We start from the raw sequence: 18,940 nt of genomic DNA, 5'->3' as shown, positions 1-18,940 counted from the left end.
GATTAGTTAAGTGCCTTATTTTAAAACATTCTGAATTTTCTCAAGCTACTGTGGTCATATATCTGTAGTTTGCTTAGTTATTTATAGCTGCTTTGAAACAATAGTAAAAAGTGCTATACAGATAAACATGAATTAATACAGTTAAATAATTCAAATCTCAAAATGTTTTTTTTTTTTTAATCAACACAAACACACACATACGCATACATCAACAATTAAGTGCCTACATGCATACAGATCAAAGTCTCCATCATAAATATATTCATTTACCCACCTTGCTTATGTGGAAATCAGGGACTGGACTTGGCTTACTTTACACTGCACAGTAAAAACACCCACAGATACACCAGACCAGCAGCTACTGGACCTAAAATGAGAGACGCAATCTTGTGGTAGTGAAAATACAGGTTAACACAGGTAGATAAAAATGAATTTCTGGAAGAAAATGAAGAGGTCAGACTGGGTCTTTCCCACTGTTTTGCTCTCTCTTTATGGTTTCTTTGCCAACTGCAGACCGGCAGAGCCTTTCCTTACTCCTTACTTGGTGGGACCCAAAAACATTTCAGTGGAAGTGGTGAGTATTGGGTTTTGCGTTTGTTTTTCCACGTTGGCTGAGAGATTGTTTAAGGGTTCAGACTGATAACAACAGTGAGAAACAAGCACACGCAGTACAATTTACGCCATTATATACCAAGCATGTATAGTGTTGCAAATACTCCCGTTACAATGGGAATGATAAAGGATGAATGTCTAGTGCTGATTGGATTTTGAAAGCTAGATGTATTATAATAGGTGCCCTGAAAACGTGTCCTTACCCAAACTTTTCTCCGAGGTAAAAAATAATCATATTATCAGTTTTAAAACTTCAGAATCTTATAATTAAACTAAAACTATAGTCAAAATATCGGTTAAGTGTATTAACTGTATTCTCTACTGATTACTACAATAGTGATGCCTCACTCATGCTACATGCACGTGCCTTGTGAGTCTTATCTCTTACGCAATATACCTTGAAGTAGCCACACTGATTTCAAATAATTTACCAAAACATTTCCTTCTGTTTCTGATTCAAATGACCAAAAACCATCTTCTTTCCACTCATCCAGGTAACAAACTACCTGTTCCCCATCTGGACATACTCATATCTGGCCGTGCTCTGCCCAGTCTTCCTATTGACAGATTTGCTTAGATACAAACCTCTAATAGTAACTCAAGGTCTTTTTCTTGTCACAAATTACATACTTCTGTGCTTTGCTACCAGTTTAATTGCTCTGACCTACCTACAATTCAACTTTGCAATGGTCACCTCCACCGAAGTGGCCTATTTTTCATACATCTACAGTGTTATTCCTCCCGAATGCTACCAACGGGCCACAGGGTACGTTCGCAGTGCCATGCTGACGGGATACACCTTTGGAGCTACATTAGGACAGCTATTAATTTCATTTGCTGACACAAGCTACTTCCATGTAAACACTATTACTCTGGGCATAATGTCAGTGGCTTTCTGTATTTCTTTGGGCCTGCCGATGCCTCAACAAGGAATGTTTTTTAAGAAGAAGGTGGAGGTGTCTACGGGCCCACTGAATGAGGTTACAGATGCACTTGGGGGAGAAACAGATCTAGGAAAGCAGGCTACAGGAACATTCTGTGATTGGGGGAACATTAGAACCTCTGGAAACCAAATGTGGGAGAGTCTCAAAGAGTCCTACTCCTCTAGAAGGCTGGTGCTGTGGTCCCTCTGGTGGGCTCTGGCTACAGCTGGATATGGACAGGTCTTTAACTACGTTCAGCTGATGTGGGACCACATTGAGCCCTCCAGTACATCCTCTGTGTATAATGGAGGAGTAGAGGCGGTCTGCGCACTTGTAGGTGAGGCATTTTGTGGAGTATTTTAGTAAATAAAGGTAAAAAATAAAGTTTCCAAAAGGGCGTTTTCACAGCAATGCAGTAGAAGAACCATTTTGGGTCCCCCAAAGGACCTTTCAGTAAAACATTTTTAAAATAACCATTTTTTTCTTAGCGTGAAAAATATTTTAATGATTTACACTCTTAATTTTTTTTTTTTTTTTTTTTTTTTATTGCCATCTGCATCCATGAAGAACATATAACATCCATGGAAACTTTCCATTGTTCCATTTTCAAAACAATGTTCTTTGAGGAACCCAAAATCACTACGAAAACCCCCAGTTTCTTCTGTTCAACACAAAAGGGGATGTTTTGAAAAATGTTGGGACAAAAGAAAGAAATTCTCACAGGATTAAAACAACAGGGTGAGTAGATAATGACAATATATATATATATATATATATATATATATATATATATATATATATATATATATTGAGGTGAACTATCCCTTTAAGTGTGCAAAGAACCTTTTTCCACAATAAAGAACCTTTTGTGCAATGGAAAGGTTTCATGATGGATGTTAAAAGTTCTTCATTGAATCATAGATGCCAATAAGGGAACATTTAGTAGAAAAAAGTAAGAAACTTTACTTTTAAGAGTGTATCTGAGACTCAAAGACTTCATTAACCATAATCAACTATCAAAAGTGTAATAAATCCTTTATCTTTATATTGAAAGATATCATAGTATGCCTAAAGGTAAAATATAATAAAATAAATAAAGTTTCTAAAAGATCTACACCCTTATGAATAAAGTTATTTTATTGGCATCTGGATCCATGAAGAACCTATAACATCTCTTTTCATTGTTCCATTTTTAAAAAAAAAAATTTTTTTAAAAAACAGTTCTTTGAGGAACCCAAAATGGTTCTTCAATGGCATCACTACGAAAACTCCTCATGTTCCTTTTGGAACCAAACAGATGCTGGTAGACATTAACTTTCATAATATGAAGAAGAAGAAGAAAAATACTATGTGTCATTAAAAGAAAGAAATTCATATAGGTTTAAAACAACATGACGATGAGTAAATGATGACTTTTTTTTTTTTTTTTTTAGGTGAACTATCCCTTTAAAAGTGGTAAAGAACCTTTTTCCACAATAAAGAACCTTTCAAAGTTTTCATGGATGTTAAAGGTTCTTCACTGAACCATAGATGCCAATAAAGAAACTTTACTTGTATGAGTGTATCTGAGACTCAAAGACTTCATTAACCATAAACAACTATCAAAAGTGTAATAAATCCTTTATCTTTATAGTGAAAGATATCAGAATATGCCTAGCCAAACCAATCCTGCTTTATCTGCAAATCATACGTTGAATCATAATATGTGTTGTGCAGAAGACTTCTAACGCTTAATTGTTATGCAGTTTGCATAGGAATTCAGCAGCAGTGAGGGAAGATAATTTAAGCAATTACACCAGTAGGGGTTTGGTTAGTAGTCCCTTTAATTACAGCAGAAGAGAATGTCTCTCAGTTTTGATGCCTTGACAAGAACATTCAAACAAAGGCAACATAAATGAGTGCCATACAGAATAAAAATGCAGTCTAAATGCATTTCCCCAATTTAATTGTTGCCTTGCGTCATGCCTCTTCTTTGTTCGCAGATTTGACATCTCCCTTATTGTGATTCATGTTGTGATGCTTTCAGGTGCAGCGGCAGCTTTCTCTGTGGGTTATATCAGAGTGCAGTGGGGTGTGTGGGGCGAGCTCTTGCTGGGTGTTTTCTCTGCCGTAGGTGCAGGGTGTGTCTTCCTCATGGGCCTCACCAACAATATATGGCTGTGCTACGCAGGCTACGCTATCTTCAAAGCGTCATACATGTTCCTCATCACAGTCACAATGTAAGTTAGTCATTACACAATGGATATAGGAAGCATAAGATATGTAATGAAAAAAGAATACAGGTATTTTTTCCTTGACTCTAACTTTTTCCTTATTCTTTTTTCCCCTTTTTGCTGCAAGGTTTCAGATAGCAGTTAACCTCTCTATGGAATGTTATGCGCTAACTTTTGGCATTAACACTTTTGTTGCTCTTACACTTCAAACTATTCTTACTGTTGTTGTGGTGGACAATTCAGCCCTGGGACTGGACATTGTGACACAGGTAAGCTCTCACTACACTGAACTAAAGGAATTTTTTTTTTTTTTTATGCATTTGATGCAGATGTAGCTATGTGACCCTGGACCACAAAACCAGTCTTAAGTCGCTGGGGTATATTTGTAGCAATAGCCAAAAATACACTGTATGGGTCACAATTATAGATTTTTATTTTATGCCAAAAATCATTAGAATATTAAGATCATATTCCATGAAGATATTTTGTAAATTTACTACTGTAAATATATCAAAACGTCCTTTTTTGATTAGTAATATGCATTGCTAAGAATTCATTTGGACAACTTTAAAGGCGATTTTCTCAATATTTAGATTTTTTTGCACCCTCAGATTCCAGATTTTCAAATAGTAGTATCTCGGCCAAATATTGTCCGATCCTAACAAACCATACATCAATGGAAAGCTTATTTAACTTTCAGATGGTGTATCAATCTCAATTTCGAAAAATTCACACTTAAGACTGGTTTTGTGGTCCATACGTATATGGCCAAAATGTAAGATGAAATTCTGATAACTTCTAATGTAAATCAGTGACATTTTTATTACTGTATAAGAGCTACTTGCGTAAAATGCATATAAGTATCATTTGTCACTCTGTATCTCCACATCTCCGTAGCATGCATAAAAAAGACACATGAACCACAGCCTGATAATGAACATTTTTATAATTATACTAAAAATATAAACTATCAATCAGATGACAGAAAGCATATAGTAGATTGTGTACACATTTTTCAGAAAGTTTTGAACATGTTGATTGATAAATAGATGTATTGAATATGTTATAAAGATTTTTAAGAGATCTATGCATAACATGAATCAAGGCATTCGGATGTGGAATATTTGAATAAACCTGAGTGTTTGTTTAAATGTGTTACATTGTATTTAATTTTGCGCCTTCTGTTACAGTTTCTTGTATATGGAGGTTACTACAGCACCATCTCTGTGCTCTTCCTCTTACAAGGCTTGTACACAGTTTGTAAGCACCTCCGCAAATCTGCAGAAGAAACTAATACAGACCGGCCATCCTCTGCTCTGGAGGATAAATATGGATCAGACAGACAGGATCTTGGTCCACAATCACCACCACAAAATATTACAGAACAATCAGCATTTTAAGTTAGAATCACAAACCCAATGTTTGTTTTTTTTTGTCTTTTCTTTAATGTTGTTATCAGAATACACAAAAACTGTACTGTAAGTGATTGTGTATTGTAATATGTATAATTATTTATTCACCCAGTATTTTTGCATGTACTGTTCTGTGATATCATTTCCCGTTTACGATGTAAAATAAGTGATTTGCTCTTTTGCACTATTTGCACTTAGCATACCAAACGCTAAACTTCAAATAAAATAGTAGAAATTATAAGACGTTTCTTGTGTAAATTGGCCGTTTCAGCGATGTTAACGTTAAGCAACGTTATAAACAAGTATCACGAGCCTATATATCGTAAGTATCTTATAAACAGAATTAAATTGTTAAACAAACACACACAGAAGAACAGCGCTTACTACAGTGACACGGAACGTCACTTCTGTAACATAACACCGTCCGGAAGTTTTTGAAACAAGCGGTTGGGAATAGCGGAAGTGACGTCAACTATTTTTAAAATGGGAATTGCAGTCTAATAACTTTTTGCAAGAACACGTTGTTATTATTCAAATGTAATATTGCTAGACATGTTAAGTTTTATTTGAATAGGCATTACAATGGCGTTTCATAGTCAAAAATAATAATTAATAAATAAACGAGGCAGTATAAGTCATTATAGTCCGATAAATCTAATTAAATTATATTAAATATATTCTAAATAAATAAGAGAAAACAGTGAAAAAATAAATACATACTAATTATTTCCGCAATAAATATAGTTAAAAAAGTGAATTCACGTATATATTGTGAGCCTCACAATAAAAAAGAAGAAAGAAAAAAGATAATATGATGTCCGATTCCTCTCTTCTATAAGTATTTTGGGGGCTTCGTTTAAAAAAATAAAATAAAGTACTTTGTTTCGGCAGAAGCACTACGAGGAAAGAGCGCGCTCGGCTGTCCAAAACTACACTTCCCACAATTCCACGGGTCAGTGTTGCGTAACTTTCGGAACGTCTTCCAGGAGAAACTCTGCGGCCCAGGCGACTTGGCAGAAACATCAAACACCTCGATTCTGAATGACACAAAATCCAAAGGAGTTGCATATACTCGCCCGTAACGAGGAAATAATCGATCGCAAGCGCTCGGAGGCTGGCTGTGAAAGAGATTCACGGTGGATTTGAGAACGCAAGATCGCGAGGGCCTATCAAATATGTCCTCTTCCTCGCAGGCATCTTCCAGGCGGCAATGGTGCTACCTTTGCGACCTGCCAAAGATGCCGTGGGCCATGATTTGGGACTTCAGCGAGGCCGTGTGCAGAGGCTGTGTGAACTACGAGGGCGCGGACAGAATAGAGCTGCTCATCGACGCGGCGCGGCAGCTCAAGCGAACACATGTGATGCAAGACGGCAGATCTCCAGGCCCGCAGCCCGGCGGTAAACACGCTCCCGCTGGTAAGGAGGGTCCTATGGAGACCGGCAGACCGCCCTCCGAGCGATATGAACGGGGAAGGGGAGAATACGTGTCGGCCAGGCTGCCCAACGGGCTGCCCAGACTGGAAGATGGAGGTCCGCCTGAGGTTAGTAGACAGAGTCCTACTGCCAGGAGGACTTTAGTGGGGGCTGTGCCACCCAATTTAATGGCACAAGGGCTTGTCGCAGCCCCTCATGGCCTGCTGACTGCCATGCCTGGTCTGAACGCCCGAGCCGGAGGCGCCCCCTTGACCATTTCCGCCCCCATGTTAAACGAGCTCAGCAAAAGACAGGCCATAGGTATGGGGATGAATGTGGGTGTGGCGTCTTTCATGAGCCCGGAATTCGAAAAGGAGCTCAAGGAGAAGCAGAGGAACGCTGAAGCCCTTGCCGAGCTTTCTGAAAGCGTCCGGAACCGGGCGGAAGACTGGGCTGGACGCCCCAAACACATGCGCGAGGCCTTGCACGCCCTTTCGGCCTGCACCCCGTTCAATGTGCGCTTTAAGAAAGACCACGGCCTGGTGGGAAGGGTGTTCGCTTTTGACGGCAAGCTGATGGCTGAGTTTGAGCTGAAGGTCTTCATCGAGTATCCCTGCGGATCCGGTAACGTGTTCCCCAGCGTCTTAGCGCTGGTCAAGCAGATGTTCCACGACTCTCAGAAAGACACCGGAAAGGTCATTAACTCGGGGTACAAATATGTGGAGTATGAGAAAAGGCACGGCACCGGCGACTGGCGTCTCCTGTCGGAGCTTCTCAGCGATGGAGTGCGGGCGTTCAAAGACGCACTGGCCCCCGAAACCCTCCCGCAGCCTTACCTGGACCCCAACTACTCCATGTTACCCAGCGCGCTCTGCCACATCGGCCGTCCCACGCAGCCAAGAGCGCGCAGGCGCAAAGCCTCGCCCGAGCCGGACGGAGCCGAGAGGATGACCTCCGAGGAGATGCGGCAGCATTGGCCTCTTGGTGTGTATCCCGGTTTGCCCGGCCATATGCCTGCAACCTCGCTAGCCAGCGTGGGGCAGCCTCCAGAGGGCATGGGGGTGCATGGTAGCGACCCGTCGCCCATCTCGGCGCTCATGAGTGTGGCTGACAATGTCGGCACGGCCACCCAGTCCCCTAAAGATGCTCCGGGCAGCAGCAGCGGTGCCCACTCAGCAGGGCGGCAGAACAGCGCAAGTCCTTCACCCGCAGGCGGTCAGCGGCGGCTTGTGTCGCGCAACGGAGAACCATCGGCGGGAAGTAGCGCAGGAGGACCCACCACGACCGTCACCGCGTCCCTCGCTGACCAGAGCGCCGTTATGGGAGGCGAAGGCTCAGGAGGAGCTGGAGGAGGAGGGGGTGCTCCACTGTGCTGCACCATCTGCCACGAGCGCCTGGAGGACACACACTTCGTCCAGTGTCCGTCGGTGCCCGGGCACAAGTTCTGCTTCCCTTGCACTCGGGACTTCATCTGCAGACAGGGCTCAGGGAACGAGGTGTACTGCCCCAGTGGGGAGAAGTGCCCCCTTGTGGGCTCCAACGTGCCGTGGGCCTTCATGCAAGGCGAGATCTCTACAATCCTGGCAGGTGATGTGAAGGTGAAGAAGGAAAGAGACCCCTAACGGCCAGCAGCAGGTTTGACAACATGCTTTTATCCAGAACGGATGCATTAAGTTGATCAAAAGTGACAGTGTAGTGCTTTATAAGTTATTATCCTGGAAAATGGTGTCCACAAAAATATGAAGCAGACCAACTGTTTTCAACATTGATTAAGATAAAAATGTTTCTTGAGCAGCAAATCAACATATTAGAATGATTTCTGAAGATCATGTGACACTGAAGACTGGAGTAATGATGCTAAAAATTCAGCTTTGCATCCCAGGAATAAATTACATTTTAACATATGTTCACATAGAAAACGGTTATTTTAAATTGTATTAATATCACTGATTTTACAGTATTTTTCACTAGATAAGCATAAGATACTTTTGAATGACATTGTGTATGTTGTATATATTATTTATAGTATAAATAATGCCACATTTTTATGTTAACAGAACTCAAACCTCAGTCTGAGGGAGGTGCGATCCTGAGCCCTAAAGATGGCCGCCGTGTTCGTGTGGCCCACAGCACTGAAGAGACGGCTGCTGGCGGGCAGGTCCTCGCCCTCCATCTACCCAGGCCCCCTCTTGCCTTTTGCTGTCTTCCCCCCCTCTCCTCCCCCTCCTCCTCTTCCTTCCCTCCACTGTCTCACTCTCGGGTGACGCGATGGAGAATACAGCCATTTTTCTCTTTAGAGATGCCCACGTATTAAACCCTCCAGCAGCACTTATTTCAGATTTGTTGGCCCGCGTCGATTCTTCTGCAGCGCTTTAAGAACTTTTAGTCTGCAAACCAAAACCAGGTTCACCTACCGTGTTGTATTGACTATGATAAGAGAAAAAAAAAAAAAAAACACACACATTTCAAAGATCCGGTGGGGTGATTTCCCAGAATGTGCTTCAAGCCACCAGACAGATGCAGATTGTACAGCGGGAAGCTTGTTTGGAAACGTAGCTTCCTTTACAATCACAGACTACAGACCCACTCTTGTTTTTGCTGTCGTCTATGCTGCATAAAACTGTTCAATAGTCCAGGAATATTACTAAGTGCTAAAAGCCCTTCCTTCAGATTGCTTCTTGATACAGCATGTATATTAGATATCTATGTTTTTTACTCCGTGTAGATTGTACGAGAATTATCCCTTTCAGTGGTTATAGATGTGCAATCTCTAGATTTGATACTATGTTGCTTTATGTACCACTAAGTCTTTGAATGAATAGACAACCAAAGATAGACATGCTGAATATTGTCGTATCATATGATGCTATAACATATATTTTTGTGGTAAAATGGTTTTGTGGCTTTTGTCAGATAACGAGGACAGATGTGGGGAATGTTTTACATTGGGAACTTATATTTAAACCTTTATGGGTAGACACACAATAGATTTTTATTACAAGTAAGCAGATCACTATATTTTCTATTGTAACCCATTGGCTTTTAAATCCTTGGAGGCGATGACTAGTTTAATATTAGGACAACAGATCCACTCAGTTTTTTTTTTGTTTGTTTGTTTGTTTGTTTTTTCACATGTATATGGTCCAGATTGTTTTCCATTTTTACATGTCAAAGGCATACTTTATGACAATTGTTTTCATGTAAAAGATTTGAAAGAGCCAGCATCTATTAGTAGACATGTAGTCTTGTTATACAGCGGCCCCAAACCTCTTTGGACACTTCCAGATATTTTTGGGACCACTGTAGGTTTGGTTCTCCGTATTGTTTTGACGTCTTCAGTCTTGTTTTATGACATTGGAAAATATATGACTAAATATATAAATGCACAAGTACTGTTCTGTAAAACCTTTGTTTAATCGGCATTTATGTTACAGCTTAAATTGTATTTAAATTAAATTTGACTTTTCACAAACCCTCAGGCTAATGCGGTGTTCATTTTAAATTTGCATTTATTTTAGTCATACAGATGTTGGCAGAAGTCTGCAGAAATGCTCAATTTTAACCCTGAAATCGGTTTTTGTTATTCTGGTCATATCTGCTATTCAGTATCGTTGTTTTTAATCATCTGAATATGTCTTCTTGCAGTGGGGACCTTAGATTAATTTAAACAAGTGATGTTGTTCAGTGTGAGTTTATTTATTACAGACTAAACCTCTGTTTTGTTTATGCTTTGTTTTTATTTTGCACTCATAAAAGTGAACGCACTGTTCACTGAATTAGCTTTTTCTCCATGATCTAATCCTTCAAATGATTTTCATTGTGAAACCCAGTGTAGTCAGGTTTACTGGTAATACTTTCTTTGACTTGGAAAAAAATTACACTTTTAGCTGGCAAAACATTTTTACAGTATATTTGGCTTGGGTAACTGCACAGTGCAGTGTGGAAACGGTATGACCCAATAAAAGGTGGAACTGCACTGGACTTTGAATAGATCATTATGAAAGTGTGATTATGTGTAAACCTCACTGGGTTGCTTTTATATGTACTGGAGACTCAGAACTGTTCAAGGTCAGAGCGTGTTTGCTGTGTTTGTGTGGGGAAAGGACATGATTTCAAACAGAGTTTAGATTTATTTACAGTATTGTCATACATATGCAATGTTTGTTAGTTCAAATCTGTGACCCGCTGCAATGTAATGTCAAAATGGAAGGGCTATTATTTACTTAACTAAAAATAATCAAATAAATGTTTACTGAAATAAAATATGATTTTAATATTATAAATATGAAATTATTTCAGTCACCAAAGACAAAGTTCTCGTTTTCATTTAGTTTACAAACAGCAAAATACACACAACAAAATTACTAAAACTTTAGCAACAATTAAAATAAAAACGGAAAACAAAACTAGTATATAAATAATACTAAAATACCAATGCTTGAAGAAAATCTCGCTCTGGGATTTGCACAAGTCTCTCTTTGCTGTAATGCTAAACTTTGTCCAGCAGATGGAAATATTCTCCCAACAGAAAGATACTTAAATGAGTAAACGGTGGAATTAAATGCTAAACAAAAAGTAATGTTCAATAAATTGACCTCATGGAACATGACAGAATTTATAAAGTCTATAAGTTGGAGTTTTCAAAAATACCAACAACACAACAGAAAAGGGGCAATAGGCTAGTTTTAGATTTAAATCAACATTTCTCACATAGTCATGCATTTTGGTACCTGTACAACCCACAAAGAACGCTGTGTGTAATCCTACAGATATACTTTTCTACAGAATTATCGAACATAGGCTATGGCTATAGGTTATGTTATAACAGAATCGAATGTACAGCCTCAGCTTATTGGCCACAAATGAATAAATACATAAATAAACAAACAAACATAAAATAATAATAATATTACCATATGCTATTATACATAGGCCTATGTAGCCTACTATTAGGCTATATTAATATCACGATATTATTATATGTAACCCTGGAGCTCAAAACCAGTCATAAGTAGCACAGGTATATTTGTAGCAATAGCCAAAAAGACATTGTATGAGTCAAAATTATACATTTCTATCTATAGGATATTAAGTAAAGATCATGTTCCATGAAGATATTTTGTAAATTTCCTACTGTGAATATATCAAAACTTAATTTTTGATTAGTAATATGCATTGCTACTTCATTTGGACAACTTTAAAGACGATTTTCTCGATATTTTGATTTTTTTTTGCACCCTCAGATTCCAGATTTCAAATAGGCTATGCGCTATAGTTGTATCTCAGCCACATGTTGTCCGATCCTAACAAACCATACATCAATGGAAAGCTCATTTATTCAGCTTTATTCAAATGATGTATAAATCTCAATTTCAAAAAATTGACCATTATGACTGGTTTTGTGGTCCAGGGTCACATATCACAATAGCCTGGGCTATACTGATATTGTTCTTGCGAGACATAGGCTACTTCTTGTAGCCCATTTAGGCTATTTTAACAGATTATCACACTTCCTGCCTGAAGTCTGCATGTTAGCCTATTTGAAGGCTTCCGTGTGAATCCTCCGTGTTTTAGACTATCATTAATGACTCACTGCTGTTTGTCGTCCTCAAAAGCCTTAAGACACGTTTCTAATATTCTGCTTCCTCCATTAGCGTCACCCATTAAGACTATTGTTATCCAATTATAGAGGTGTTAATGAACGATGCACCGCTGCATTGGCATGAGAAGCGCTGAGACAGCAGGAGGATGTTCAGATGTGTGTTCGCCAATACACCATCTCAAGACACTGCAGGGATTACTGAGAAGAAGAGCGTGCCGAACACTAGATAGACACGTTTGCAAGTTCGCAAGACATTTTTATTGTGATCGTGCACCGCTAGGCATTTCAATTAACCTATTAGAGGGACATTTGCAGTGAAAAAAATCCAATCGCAAGCATTCTGATCTGATGCAGGCTATCATAAAATTAAAAGCAATGGCTAATCAAGAATCGAAGGAATCCTGTAAATAATTCTAGTTGTAGACTCTTTTAGATAGACATTTGGTGCCACAAGGGTTGTGGGAACATCCCATAAAGTTGCATTTTGGGGGTCAGGTCTCTCCTAATCCTGTCGACCCCCCGCCAATTGATCAATTACATCTCCATTCATTAGCCATTAGGAAATGCATTGACATTGTGATGTTCCTGTCTGCGCCTAACAACAGATGTGTATTCACAGAGCCTGGGCTACCACAGTCGCGCATCGCTGTTGCTGCTTCTTCACGGGTCATTTCAAGCCAAGAAAAGTTTGCTCACGTTGATATTTTGTGGGGAAAAAGTCTTCAAAATTAAAATCCGCTCTTGTGCAAGAAAAATATGTAAGTTTGACCACTATAAACTTGCATGGCGATTTGTTTGAAACAAAACAAGAAGAAAATATAATTCAAATGAATATAGCTTAATAGACTATATAAAATTGTCAAAACAAAATAAGAGAAATATTAAATTAAAACGAAAATTAAGTATTCGAATATTCGAGTATTCGAATCATATTCTGTTTAGCAATCAAATCGGTGTATTTCGATTCTGTTGTAGGCTATTTTGCTTTATTTTTGAGAAAAGACCGCATGAGAGCATCTTTTTAAATCTCGAGAATTAATGACCGTCCTTCGCTCACTGTGACCGACGTGAAAGTGATAGCCGAGGGGATTTAACAACTTTTAAAACTGGCACCTCAGATTACTGATGTGGACCCCTGCTGTGATGAGTTTAAGCCTTGATGAGTTTATACCACCCTGAACACATCACTGATGACAGAAGCATTAAACCATTGACTGATAACGACAAATCAAAAGTAAGACTATGTCATCGGTCATGAAAAAACCCTTATCTATCTATCTATCTATCTATCTATCTATCTATCTATCTATCTATCTATCTCTAGACTAACAGACGTCAATTGGCTATATAACGCCAGTCCAAATTTACACCGCAAAGGTGGCACAGAAGCGCTTCTGAAGTGGCACAAACGCATTTACACAGCAAATGCACCTTTATGGAGCTTGATCATTTAGGAGCTGAGGTGGGACAGAGCAGGTATCATTTAATCTGGCTTTAATGCGGTTATGCATTTTTACAAGAATTTTGAGCAGGCACAGAGCAGCCTGACTTATCTGTGTAAAGAAGACTCCCGTCCTTCTGTAAATTGCAGCAGATTCCCTTCTCCATTTCGTTTCATTCAATTCCATTCATTTTCATTGTAGGCCTGAAGTTGTCTGGGATGACAATTGAGATGGACGCGTCGGCAGGCCAATATACAGAACAGCAGGGGGCAGGGGAGGCCTTTAGGGACGTCTTCCTGAGTCCCGGGGCCTCTTGGGCGGTCCCTCACCTGCGCCTGTTTAAAGCCTGAGGTGAGGCTTTCCTACATTACTCACCACAGAGACCTGACGCCGTCTCCACGACAGCTTCACTTTGGACTTCTCAGGATTACTTGAAAATGTTTACGGGTCCTGCCACGCAAAAAAACAGAGTGAACCAAGTCAACTAATCATGAGAAAGCAACTTATTGATCCACGGGACTGAAGACAATAGAAGAGCTTCACTTTTTTAAACTTTTTATTACAGTTCATGCTGTAAAATTACGTGGAATTACAAAGTGTGTCGTCTTGTGGGACGTTGTTTTTAAGAAAACCTCTAAAAAAATATAAAAAAAAACTCAAGGACATTTTGATATACGTTTAGTCTCCTGTCAATATCGCGTTTCTTACGAGTTACAACTTTATTTGGGGATGTTGAGCTCCGTGAAGATGGAATCTCATGAAATTCCGGAATGGAATGCTTTCTACAGCGAGGCAAGTGAGGTAAGTTCGAGAAGGTCTGCAATATTCTTTTATTTAGATAATAATATATATATAGCCTATATATGTTCTTGATAGATAGATAGATAGATAGATAGATAGATAGATAGATAGATAGAAAGAAAAAAATAAAATGCGAAGTAACATTTAAATATTACATGTAAATGTTTGTACGACAAAAATGATGTATTGTAATATTTGCAAGTAGTTAATCTTACTTTATTAATAGGCTATATATTATAGCCTATTTAAGGGTCCACATTTAGCTTTTGTAATTTCACGTTACAGTCTTGTGTACCAATTTTACATTTCAGTAGATCCGACAAAAACTTTCTTTGTGAATTCTATGAAACATATAAAGCAGCATTAACTTCTAATTTTCTTCTCCATTCTGCATTTACTGTTATTTCTGCGCACAGCTACTTTGTGACCGCAAACACTGCGTGAGATTGGAATTATTGTTATTTTTTATTTGTTTAATTCTGTTTTTGATATTCACTCTAATAAATCTGATGAGTTTTAAAAACATCGACCCATGATGTCAGTTTAACTAATAATGAGTTTTATATGTTAAACGAAATGAAGTGGTATATATATATATATATATATATATATATATATATAGGCTATATATATATATATATATATATATATATATATATATATATAGTTCAAATGTATTTTTGTTTGGCATAAACTTTATAATATAGAAGCCTAGGTGAAATACCTTATATTATAATTTTGTGTGTTTATAAATGATAAGATTTTGCTTTTGAGTTGATGACAAACATTAATGTTCTGTGGTGTTTCTTTTTTTAGATGTACTCTTCTCCGAGCGCCATGAACTCAGTGAGCAGCTTGAACAGCTACATAAATCTGAACTCTGCCTGTTCCACATCCAGCATGAATATGGGCTATCCCAGCACAGGTCTCAACAGCAGCCCATTGAGCAGCATGGGTGGAGGCCCCAACCACATGAGCCTGTCCCCTGTCGGCTCCTCTCTGAACCCCAGTCCTCTGACCCAGCTGGGCTCTCCTGCCTCCTCCCTGGGTCCCCTCTCGCATTACCAAAGCATGGGTCAACCAATGTCCCAAATCAGCTACCCTTCTCCTACCTCTCTCAACCGGACTAAGGAGATGCCAAAGCCTTACCGTCGCTCGCTGACCCATGCCAAGCCACCGTACTCCTACATATCCCTCATCACGATGGCCATCCAGCAGTCCAACAGCAAGATGCTGACACTCAACGAAATCTACCAGTGGATCATGGATCTGTTCCCATATTACCGCGAGAACCAGCAGCGCTGGCAGAACTCCATCCGCCACTCTCTGTCCTTCAACGATTGCTTCGTCAAAGTGGCGCGTTCCCCCGACAAGCCGGGCAAGGGCTCCTACTGGGCGCTTCATCCCAATTCCGGGAACATGTTCGAGAACGGCTGCTACCTGCGTCGCCAGAAGCGCTTCAAGCTGGAGGAGAAATCTGGCAAAAAGAGCTCGGCGAAGTCTCAGGATGGCAGCAGCAGCACCAAGGGCGGCCACAGCGGTGAGGGGATTCAAGAGGAGCACAGTCCCGCCACCGGCTCCGAAGGTGCCGACTCTGCCCATTCCGACAGCTCCCATGCCTCGGAGGAGCAGCAGAGGAGCCTGGTGCAGCTGGATTGCCCGTCCCAAGCCCCGAGTCTTTCACACAGCTCGCCAGTGCCAATCCCGTCTTCGGTGTCCTCCTCCATGCCCCCGTCCGGCTCACACCTGCACTCTCAGGGAATGGGCGGCAGCCCTCACCTGTTGGCCAGCCCGATGCAGCACCTGGATCTGCAGAACGACCCACTGAAGTCCATGGACCCCCACTACAACTTCAACCATCCGTTCTCCATCACCAACCTCATGTCCAACGAGCAGAAGATGGACCTCAAGTCGTACCAGGACCAGGTGATGGCTTACAACAGCTACACCACAACTTCTCCGGTGGCCACCAAACAGATCTATGACAGCGCAGGTCCGTCCGCCATTGACTCTGGTGCGTACTACCAGACCCTCTACAGCAGGTCTGTCCTCAATGCATCCTAATGTGTTTACCAGCCATTTGAACTCTACAGACTCTTAATGGCAGGACTCTTACATATTCAACACAGAGCTTGCTTCGCCATTGATAACTAAGCTTCGGTTCCTGCACTCTTAAAAATAAAGGGGGTTTTCACAGTGATGCCACAGAAGAACCGTTTTTGGCTGCTCAAAGAACCTTTCAGTGCTTAGAAGAGCCATGCTTCTCAGTGTGAAGAATCTTGAAGGTTCTTCATGGATCCATGCCAATAAATAACCTTTATTTTTAAGAGTGTGCTGAGAAAAGTGCTTTTACCAGAACCAAGGAACGAGTTGCGATGCTTTTTATTTCCAGAAGCTAATTTAATTAACATATATTCAGGAACTAAAGGTTCTGGTTTCGGATGTAACACAGAAGATGTATACAAATGATGCCACGTGTATATACTGTTTTGGGGAAGCAGGAGTCAGGCATTTATTTATGAAGGGAAGAATTTAATATATCTTGTATGATTTTGTGTCGTGAAGTTACAACGTTAACAATGTGATAATAAGAGGACGTGAGCGTGATTGCGGAAGCGTTTGAGTTCAGGTTACTGCTGTGAGCAGGTGTTACTGTGTTACAGGGAAACTCTCCTGTTTTGTGTTACAGCACAACGCATGTCCGGTTGAAGTGCACTAGCATACAGTGTACGTGTATGGAGAGTGTGTATCATTATGCTTGTCCCTATAGAGAAGCTGAAGAAATTACTTTTTTACTCTTGGCCATGAAGTCATTTTGTATATTCTGAAGAGTTTTGTGTTAAGTATAAATAGAGATAAAAGTTTGACAAAGACGGATAAAACTGTGGTAAATCCAACTATTTGTTTTACAGACTTCCCTTTTTAGAAATGCTGGCAATAACATTCACGAAAAAGAGGTTGAAGGTGTTTCACTGTTATTCCAGTGTGCCTCATGGTCTGCTCAGCTCAGCTGAAGCTGTTAGTAAGATCAGCAGACAATGCACTATAAGGGCCATTTCCATACAATACTTGCACTAGTGACCTCTCTGTTCTTCACTGCTGGGGAGGGGTGAGATCGTTTTGTTACAACAATGCTTTGTAACTACCTTTTTATCAGAAAATCGTACAGACCCTATTGAATTTGCCATGATGTATTTTTGTAAGATCTCGTCATTCAAAAATCTCCCTCAGAGATTTCAAAGCCATTTCAATAATAAAAACTTTGTCTCAAGCCATCATGTCATTCACGAATTCTTGCAAGTCTTTTCGAAATTTGTAAGAAAGCAGGTCAGAATTGATGTTCTTGTACTGTTTCGTTTATTTAAACCCAGCTTTTTGGCCATTGGGCTTAAAAGATAAGTGTCTTATATATATATATATATATATATATATATATATATATATATATTGCTTTATTTGGTTGATTGTTTCATGGTATGTTCTTAAAGTTTGTTATGTTCTTTTCTTATTAAAAAAAACCCTCACATATCCTTTGGAGTTCTTTTCATTATTACATGTTCTTAAAGTAAAAATGTGACTATTGAAAACGTTAAAATGTATTAAGGTTTTAAATATATATAATGCAGTGCTAAATCTTAGAACAAATAGACATGAACAGTGTAGTTTTACAGGTTTTGTGTGAATTTTTGTAATTTGTGTGATGGCTTAAAATACTACAATACACCAAATTAAAACTGTACAATGACAGGAAAAATGAGCAAAATGGTACCTAATTTTCCCCTAAGAGGTTCATACCCTAATATGCACCTTTTAGTAGTAGATAAGGAACAAAGGTTTTTTTTTTTTTGTGTGTGTAGAGTGCAGAAATAATCAATATAAGCAGATCTGTTTATTGCACAACTAGAGAATAATGCAGAATTGTAAGATGTAGACATACATTTGAGCCCATTTGAGACCAGTTTTGAAATTTGAGATCAACATAATTATTGGGTTTGACATGAACGTGTGGAGTTAATGCAGCTAGAGTGCTGCAGTCAAATTGTTATGCTGATGATATCATTTGTAATGCAAACTTTTGTATTAAGTTAGAAAACAGAAGCATGTTCACTAGTGGAGCCCACTGAATGTCTAAATAAAACAATTCACAATCTGAAGAGTGACATTTCGAAGCCCCTTACTGTAAAATGAGCATGAGCAATATAATAACCACGTTGCAGACATGTTCCATCTGCCAGGATAATAAGCCTATCATCTTTTATTGTCCCAAGAGCATCCGGCAATGAATCATTTATACCTCAAGAACCAAACAAGTTCACAGAATCATTTTTAAACATGCATTTTATTGTGTATCTTCTATTTTGGTGTGAAATGTCCCACCCTGTCTCTTTTTGTCTCGTTACTTCTCTCTTGTGAGATTGATGGCGGCAGAACTCTGAAGCCACGGTTCAGCTCAGTGTTTTTTGTTTTATCGCAGAGAGCTGTGAAAGCATTCTCTCTTGTCACGTCACTCTGGAGAGCTTTT

General features: G+C 39.6%; 3 protein-coding genes across 4 annotated transcripts; all 3 read left to right on the top strand.

Annotated features, from left to right (window-relative positions):
* The first annotated feature begins 290 nt into the window (after positions 1-290).
* Positions 291-5,791, top strand: slc19a3b (solute carrier family 19 member 3b). Of its 2 annotated transcripts, none has more exons than XM_058751746.1 (5): positions 291-574; positions 1,107-1,872; positions 3,649-3,754; positions 3,876-4,017; positions 4,939-5,791. In XM_058751746.1, the coding sequence occupies exons 1-5, from the start codon at positions 428-430 to the stop codon at positions 5,146-5,148; spliced, it is 1,371 nt and encodes a 456-aa protein (XP_058607729.1). In that variant the 5' UTR covers positions 291-427; the 3' UTR covers positions 5,149-5,791. The 2 variants fall into 2 exon arrangements, with proteins under 2 accessions (XP_058607729.1, XP_058607728.1); XM_058751745.1 differs by having other exon boundaries at positions 3,562-3,754.
* Positions 5,792-6,124: 333 nt separating this feature from the next.
* On the top strand, positions 6,125-10,046 carry irf2bp1 (interferon regulatory factor 2 binding protein 1). Its single transcript, XM_058751744.1, has 2 exons — positions 6,125-8,208; positions 8,631-10,046. The coding sequence occupies exon 1, from the start codon at positions 6,336-6,338 to the stop codon at positions 8,193-8,195; it is 1,860 nt and encodes a 619-aa protein (XP_058607727.1). The 5' UTR covers positions 6,125-6,335; the 3' UTR covers positions 8,196-8,208; positions 8,631-10,046.
* A 3,768-nt stretch (positions 10,047-13,814) lies between these two features.
* foxa3 (forkhead box A3) lies at positions 13,815-18,199 on the top strand. Its single transcript, XM_058751516.1, has 2 exons — positions 13,815-14,418; positions 15,235-18,199. The coding sequence occupies exons 1-2, from the start codon at positions 14,347-14,349 to the stop codon at positions 16,480-16,482; spliced, it is 1,320 nt and encodes a 439-aa protein (XP_058607499.1). The 5' UTR covers positions 13,815-14,346; the 3' UTR covers positions 16,483-18,199.
* Positions 18,200-18,940: the final 741 nt, after the last annotated feature.

The sequence above is a fragment of the Onychostoma macrolepis genome, chromosome 18, assembly GCF_012432095.1.
Source record: "Onychostoma macrolepis isolate SWU-2019 chromosome 18, ASM1243209v1, whole genome shotgun sequence".
NCBI classification, from domain to species: domain Eukaryota; kingdom Metazoa; phylum Chordata; class Actinopteri; order Cypriniformes; family Cyprinidae; genus Onychostoma; species Onychostoma macrolepis.
The sequence above is the reverse complement of the archived record's forward strand: the minus strand, read 5'-3'. Positions and strand labels throughout refer to the sequence as shown.